This window comes from Aulonocara sp. 'chitande type north' Nkhata Bay, linkage group LG3 (assembly GCF_057382095.1).
Source record: "Aulonocara sp. 'chitande type north' Nkhata Bay isolate Kocher_YH1m ecotype deep benthic linkage group LG3, A_spYH_male_GT1.1, whole genome shotgun sequence".
In the NCBI taxonomy this organism is placed as follows: domain Eukaryota; kingdom Metazoa; phylum Chordata; class Actinopteri; order Cichliformes; family Cichlidae; genus Aulonocara; species Aulonocara sp. 'chitande type north' Nkhata Bay.
This window is the reverse complement of record NC_141346.1, coordinates 27,703,429-27,711,290: the sequence shown is the minus strand read 5'-3', so window position 1 is coordinate 27,711,290 and position 7,862 is coordinate 27,703,429. Positions and strand designations below refer to the sequence as shown.

Below are 7,862 nucleotides of genomic sequence, written 5' to 3'. Positions count from 1 at the left end.
CGGCACTTTTTTCACTAAGGGTTATTTTTACACATACGAGGTGACCAGCCTGTAGGTTACAAGCAGATACAAACTTCTTCTTTTCATTACAAGCGCTGGTGTAGCTTGCCTCCACCCCGCACTATATAAATGCAATCCGTTACTAGTCGGATAATCTTAAAGGTTTTTATGTTATTGCATCTGTAATAAGATTAAAATAAGAAAGCAAAATTAAACCGCTGTTGGAAAAAATAAATAGCTCTTTACCGAGAAAATGGTTATCACGATCATTGTCATAATACTGGAACATTTGAACAGAATTCAAACTATGAGTTTGTCTGTGGAAAAACTAACTGCCGCGATCATTCTGTCTCTTGTGAGTACAAGAAAATAATTATTATAATATTATGTGTTAAATTTGTTTAGATCAGAGGAATAAGGAAGGATTTGTCTGTGTGTTTCATTTTGGCTCAGCTGTAGGCCTGAGAGTGTGCAATTGTTTAGAGGGAAAGGAATTTATTGACACTGGAGGTCTGCTGTCATAACAGGAGACAGGAAGCTACAGTTGGGGTTGCTGATGCTGATGCTTGTACCTTTAATAAAAACAAATTAATTGTTATAATTTAGAAGTAGGTTTGCAGGAGACTCGCCACCTTATCTGTAAATGTAAGACAACAAGAGGCCAATGGCCCAGTGGATGCAGAGTGGCGGCCTCAGTGTTTGTAATATGTTAACTCTGTTTTCTATGTTGTCTAAAGTAATTTGAGGAGATTACTTTTATGACCGGCAGGAAGTCACATACACAGAGACACACACACTGCTTTGACTGTTACGACGCACCCACACCTACATGCACACTCAGTCACGTGCACTCACATAGACATATGGGTACGCGCACACACAGGCACTCACGTGCTCGTGCATACACACACAAACACAGAGTTTGCAACACACCATGGGGGGTTTTATGATGGGGTCGCTTCTATAAAGCTGACTGTAACAAACAAAGGAGTGAAGATCTGCGGAGGGACACCGGCCTGGCACGTCTTCCAATCTATCATCACTAAATTCTAAAGTTTCATTCACAGCCAGACAGGAAGCTTCAGTTCTTCTTTTGTTTTTGTCGCCACACATTCAGCTAATTTGCATACTCTCTCCTCTCAGAAGAAGTTGCCTTGACAAGAGAAATGCATCGTCGGGTCTGCCATGATATGTTTACAATAAGACTTATGGTCCCGAACCTCTGCGTACAGCGTCTGCAAATCGGGGCTTTCATCTTTACGCAGGACTGTAAGCTTTCATCTGTGAGGCGTGAGCGGTGTTTGTTTTTAACATAGTTCACGGTGGAGAATAGCTGCTGACATAATGTGGATCCGAAGATCCATAATTGGGTTGAAAGTCTCGATAAATGCAGGCGTGTCTGCAGGTACACCGGCTTCCGCGAGTGTGACGCTTATTTTGAGCGATGAAAAAATAATAAGATATAATTTTATTTTTATATTTCAATATCACAATAATCTTCCAATTTAGAACTACAAGTTAAAAAAAGAACTAAACACAAATAAAATACACTTCAGCTAAATACTTCTAATTTATTTCCCCAAACCACCCGGAGCCGCAGTATAAGGACAAAAGAGCCAGTCACTCCACCCCGCCGGCCTCCCTTCTCTGCCCACCCTTTGGAAGTTATCCAGTTACCTACATAAGCAGCTCTGTTCCAGCTCAGTCAGTGAAATCTGTCCGTGGATATTGGTGTGTGCAGAATGTGAGTGGAAAGAAGAGCAGACAGCAGCAGGAAGTATTTTATCTGTAACTCTGTTTTTATGTCAAACGTCTCTGAAAGTGTTTAAAGTGAAATATCTGGTCTCATTATCATTAAAAATAATGTTATTATTTTACCAGATGATGTTATTGTCTAAATGTTTATTATTATTATTTATTAATTATTATATTTTGCTGTCAGCTTGGAGGAACCTTGTGTTTCTTTCATCAGTCTCTGCATTTCTGACGAGAAGCTTCTTCAGCAGAAAAGCAGAATGAAAAACACTGATTTACTCCACCAGAACTAGTTCTTATCACAAAATTATTACAACGCTTGATTCCTCTGCACACTTCATTCACAACACAACACAACACAACACACTGCTCATCTGCAGCTTGAGGTGACTGAGGTATTTTTGACTGCGAGGAGTCAGATTCAATATGATTCTGCAGGTCATGTATATATTGCAGGTAGTCAGAGCCCAGAAATGAACATCAAACTAAACAGTTCGATGTTTAGTGACACATGAGGTCAGGCTGTAGATTTTCCTTCTTCTAGCTGTACGGACTGACCTTTGACCTCATGTGTTGATGACTCTTCACCTCTGTCTCCTCTCACAGGGAGAAGATGATCTGCAGGATCCTGCTGCTCATCATCTTCACCTCATGTGTCTCTGGTTAGTTTACAGCTTCACTTTATGAACTCCAAATAAAGCTCAACAACAGATTTGTTGCAGTTCTCAGTGTGTCTGCTCCTCTCTTTCCCTCTCTGTCTCCTCAACAGGATCATTTGTAGTCAATGTGACACAGACCTGCTATCAGGCAAAGGAGAACCACAACATCACACTGGAGTGGACGTTCACCACCAAACCTGACAGATCCTGGATCTACATTTTCATCATCTGTTACCTGATAAATGCTCATAAAGATTCAGTCCTGTATCAGGTTCATGAAGGTGTTGAGGTGTCAGAATCTCAGGATGAAAAGTTTTCAGGACGAGTCCAGAGTGACAAAGACGCCCTCAGAGAAGGACGAATCAGACTGCAACTGTCCAGACTCAGGACTGATGACTCGGGTCTGTACCTGTGTGAGGTCAACACTGATTATGATTTAAGATCTGACAGATGTCGACTAAACGTCAGTGGTGAGTTGATTCAGTGAAAGTTTTATGACATGTTCAGTTCACAAACTTATTTTGGATAAGTTGAAACCTTTAAGGAAATTATAATTTTTTTATTAGTGATATTTAGTAAATGAATGTGAGAGACTCAGATGTGTTTGTGTCTCTGCAGCAGTGAGGGATTGTCCTGAACCTGAGAGAAAACCTGAGACATAAAACAGAGAGACGAGGAAGGATCGCCCGTAAACGCATTAACAAGCTAACTGCGCTAACACGTTAACGCTGTCCAGCCCCACACACTGGGCGATCCGTCATTTTAATGAGATTATAACTGACAGCACTAATTATCATGATTATTATTATTATTTCTAAAGTTGAGTGTATTTATATAGAAGAAGGGGTTAACAAGCTTAAAGGTTGAGGTGAGCAGTAAAAAAAGGGTTAAAAACACAGTTTCACTCTCTAACTGCTCCTCTTCCTGGAGTGAAGCACAGCCTGATAACCCTCCCTCTTCTTCCTGCTCTTAAACACAGCACCTCCTCTCTGTCCACGTGTTTCCTCATTCCCTCCCCTTCAGATCTTCACTTTGAAGATGGGTGTAACCAACATGTGGTGACGTGTAAGAGCTGACAGGCTCCATTCACTGCAGAAACATGTTGTTGAGATCAGAGCTCAGACTAGTTTCAGTTATAAGGAAGTGAAACTCACACAGTCACTGACACTGAGAGGAGAAATGGCACAGAAAGGAGTTCAGCTGGACCGAGAAACCTTCTCTTGTTCCATCTGTTTGGATCTACTGAAGGATCCGGTGACTACAGCCTGTGGACACAGCTACTGCAGGAACTGTATTAAAAGTTTCTGGGATGAAGAGGACAGGAAGGGAATCCACAGCTGCCCTCAGTGCAGGAAGACTTTCACAACGAGGCCTGTCCTGGAGAAAAACACCATGTTAGCAGCTTTAGTGGAGCAGCTGAAGAAGACTGGACTCCAAGCTGCTCCAGCTGATCACTGCTATGCTGGACCTGAAGATGTGGCCTGTGATTTCTGCACTGGGAGGAAGCTGAAAGCCATCAAGTCCTGTTTATTCTGTCTGGCCTCTTACTGTGAGAAACACCTCCAACCTCACTATGAATCTCAAGCTTTTAAAAAGCATACGCTGGTTAAAACTTCTGTGAAGCTCCAGGACAACATCTGCTCTCGTCATGATGAGGTGATGAAGATTTTCTGTCGTACTGATCAGCAGAGTATCTGTTATCTCTGCTTGATGGATGAACATAAAGGCCATGAAACAGTCCCAGCTGCAGCAGAAAGGACTGAGAAGCAGAAGGAGCTCGAGGTGAGACGACTAAACATCCAGCAGAGAATCCAGGAGCGAGAGAAAGATGTGAAGCTGCTTCAACAGGAGGTGGAGGCCATCAATGGCTCTGCTGATAAAGCAGTGGAGGACAGTGAGAAGATGTTCACTGAGCTGATCCGTCTCCTCCAGAAAAGAAGCTCTGATGTGAAGCAGCAGGTCAGATCCCAGCAGGAAACTGAAGTGAGTCGAGTCAAAGAGCTTCAGGAGAAGCTGGAGCAGGAGATCGCTGAGCTGAAGAGGAAAGACGGCGAGCTGGAGCAGCTCTCACACACAGAGGATCACAACCAGTTTCTACACAACTACCCCTCACTGTCAGCACTCAGTGAGTCTACACACTCATCCAGCATCAATATTCGTCCTCTGAGCTACTTTGAGGATGTGACAGCAGCTGTGTCAGAGACCAGAGATAAACTACAGGACATTCTGAGAGAGGAATGGACAAACATCTCACTGACAGTCACTGAAGTGGATGTTTTACTGTCACCAGCAGAGCCAAAGACCAGAGCTGAATTCTTAAAATATTCACATGAAATCACACTGGATCCAAACACAGCAAACACACATCTGTTATTATCTGAGGGGAACAGAAAAGTAACATTTATGGAACAACAACAGTCTTATTCTGATCATCCAGACAGATTCACTCAAAATCATCAGGTCCTGAGTAGAGAGAGTCTGACTGGACGTTGTTACTGGGAGGTGGAGTGGAGAGGAGGAGGAGTTTGTGTAGCAGTCACATACAAGAATATCAGCAGAGCAGGGGGCAATGAATGTGGATTTGGATGGAATGACAAATCTTGGGCATTATATTGGTACACAGACAGTTATAGATTTCTGCACAACAATGTCCAAACTGACCTCTCAGGTCCTCGGTCCTCCAGAGTAGGAGTGTACCTGGATCACAGAGCAGGTATTCTGTCTTTCTACAGCGTCTCTGAAACCATGACTCTCCTCCACAGAGTCCAGACCACATTCACTCAGCCGCTCTATGCTGGACTTTGGCTTTATAGAGATAGAGACACTGCAGAGTTGATTAAAGTCAAATAGAGAAGACAGGTTCATGTTGATCCCTGACCATTATATGTACTTGTGTAGTTTCTAAATGAGGCTTTACATTTTAGAAGCTGAGAAGTTCAGTGGTCCATTGATGTGTGAAAATAATATTGCACTGATTCAAACTGTACTTACATTTATATACCTTACATCAATATAAATCTGAATGTGTTCTTATGGCTGATAATCATGTGAGTTTAAATGATACTACTCTTCATATTCAGCATGTTTGAAATCTGTCATCAGTCCGGTTAGTGGTTTTATTCTGTAGTTGCTGTAGTGGGTTGTCAAATGCAACAATATATTGGAGCTGCAGTGATTCATCAGTTAGTCAATGATTAGAGAATTGATTGTTTTATCATTATTTTAGTCACATTTAAAGCTGCTTCCAGTTTCTGAAATGTGAAGATTGTTGGTTTTCTTGATCATATATGACTGTAAACTTAATGTGTTTGAGGTTTGAACCTTTAAAATGTAACAAAAATTAAATACTTGTTTGACATTTAATATTATTTTTCATATGAAAAGTTTGATCACACTCGATCATTTATACATTTAAATACAGACACTAAATGATACAGGCCTGTATGTTGTGGAGGATAGACATGTTTCTTGCCCTGAGCTGTGTCTGGCAGGCAGAGCGTCTCCACAAATCTGAAGCTTCTGATTTGGAGAAAATGAGCTGAGGGAGACACCTGGTGGACAAACACAGACATGACAGGAAGAAAGACTAAAGTGCAGAGTGGAGACAAACAGCTGGAAATACTTGTTGGAAAGGATTGTCATGCTTCAGACAAACACACAGCACACACTCTAACAGTCCTTTATTTGCACTGAAGGAGACACGTGAAGAAACCAAATCACACAATAATGAAGTGAACACATTTATAGTCAGTGTTCAAGATGATGGATAGAAATGAAAATCATGGAGCATTTATGCATTTTTACGTCTGTGTCACAGAAACTGTTCAGCTATTCTCTGTTTATTAGTCTATTTATCAGGAACCTCTGTTGATTTTATATGTAAAGGATTTTTCTTCTATCACTGAACCTTTTAAGGGTTTTCTCTTAGTAGTTTTGGGGAGTTTTTAATCAGATTTACAGCTTCAGAATAACTTTGTGATGTCAGATTAGAAAGTCTGTGTCCAACCCTGGTGTTTGATCAGATGTTTGATCCCTGCAGGGTTGGATATTTTTTTTTTATGAATGATGAATTTGTTGTATTTGATTTGAGTTAGATTTGTACTGATGGATGATTCATTGAAAAAAGTTGTCATGGTCCCTGTGCCTCCCCGGCCAGCCCATTGTGGCCACAAGTATTTGTTGTTTTTCTCTCTCTCCTACCTGCTTGGGCCGAGCTCTGATTGGGCTCCCGCCCTTGGCCCACGCACCTGCAGCTGATCTTGAGTGAATTGCAGTTGATCTCTGGCTCTTCTTAAGGCTGGGGCTCTGAGCTATTTGTCGCTCGAATATTGAGTGACCCTCGTCAGTCCTCGTCAGACTCTGGCTTCATTGTGAATTAGTTGTGCCCGTGCTTGCCGCCGACTTACCCTCGCCTATGTTTATAGGTTTATCTGGACCCGCCCGTTTTGATTCCTGGACCCCGTGAGTGTGAGTGGGTTGCTCGTGTGAGGAGTGTTTGGACAAGGAGCGGAGCAAGTGTGAAGAAGTGTGTTTCCCCCCCCCCCCCCCCCTTCACGTGTACATAGCGCACCGGAGTGATTAATAAAGTGTTGTTGAACCGTGCTACCTCAGTCTGTGCCTGAGTCCGTCCACCACCGTGACAAAAGTGGATCTAACAACAGTTTACTCGTTACTGGGATTTAGATAGGGTCGTTACTTCGTGTGGTGGCCATCGCGGAGCTTCCACAGATTCAATAACATTAGCAAGTGGTGGAGGCCAGCAGGTGGATGAAGGAAAAGGGAGGCAAGAGGAGAGACCCGAAGCGGCCGCTGGTCCGAGAGTGTCAGGTGAACTGAACTTCAGGTAAGAAGTTATGACCTGCAGTCCATCTGGGTCAGATATGAACCAAGTTTAGGTGGAGTTTATTTTCGTTATGCTGACTTTTTCGTACTGCGTGCTAGCTAGCATGACAGAGTTTCTATACAGCTGGGTGGGTGCTATGTTACTGATGTTGAACTTTATTTTGTTCATAAGGTTAATTATTAGAGTTGCCAACCGTCCAGTAAAAAACGGAATCGTCTCGTATTCAGAGAAAATATCATGCGTTTCGTATTGAGCTGAAAAGGAACACAGTTTGTCCCGGACTTCAGCTACAATGAAAAAGACACGAAGCTGGAGTTATTCTGTGTCTTTGCTGCACAGCTGCCTCTTCTCTCATTCTCTCCCCCTCCCTCTCCTGTTTCTACTTCAATCATGAAACTGATCAATGATCAGCTGATCGGCTTTTCTCTCTTGTTTGTTTATCGCCCACTTTGCGCCAGAAAGAGGAAACCAGCAGATGTCGCGGTAAACAACAGCAGCATGTTTAAGCTTGATCAGCTGTTGTTGAAATTAATATTAAATAAATTCTAAGTATCAGCTGATGTTTGCTGGAGCCACAGCTGTAAAGCTGCTGGTCATGATATCAG

The 7,862-nt window shown here is 42.4% G+C and overlaps 1 protein-coding gene across 1 annotated transcript; it reads left to right on the top strand.

Annotated features, from left to right (window-relative positions):
* Positions 1-3,581: 3,581 nt before the first annotated feature.
* LOC147334954 (tripartite motif-containing protein 16-like) lies at positions 3,582-5,264 on the top strand. The gene is made up of 2 exons (XM_086286887.1): positions 3,582-4,062; positions 4,135-5,264. Exons 1-2 carry the CDS (start codon positions 3,594-3,596, stop codon positions 5,262-5,264), a joined length of 1,599 nt encoding a protein of 532 aa, XP_086143013.1. The 5' UTR covers positions 3,582-3,593.
* Positions 5,265-7,862: the final 2,598 nt, after the last annotated feature.

Bases quoted from the DNA above. Each gene is read 5' to 3' on its own strand.
- LOC147334954 (XM_086286887.1), top strand. From the start codon at position 3,594: ATGGCACAGAAAGGAGTTCAGCTGGACCGAGAAACCTTCTCTTGTTCC. The intron at 4,063-4,134 runs ATGATGAGGTGA...TGATGGATGAAC, and splicing joins GGACAACATCTGCTCTCGTC to ATAAAGGCCATGAAACAGTC.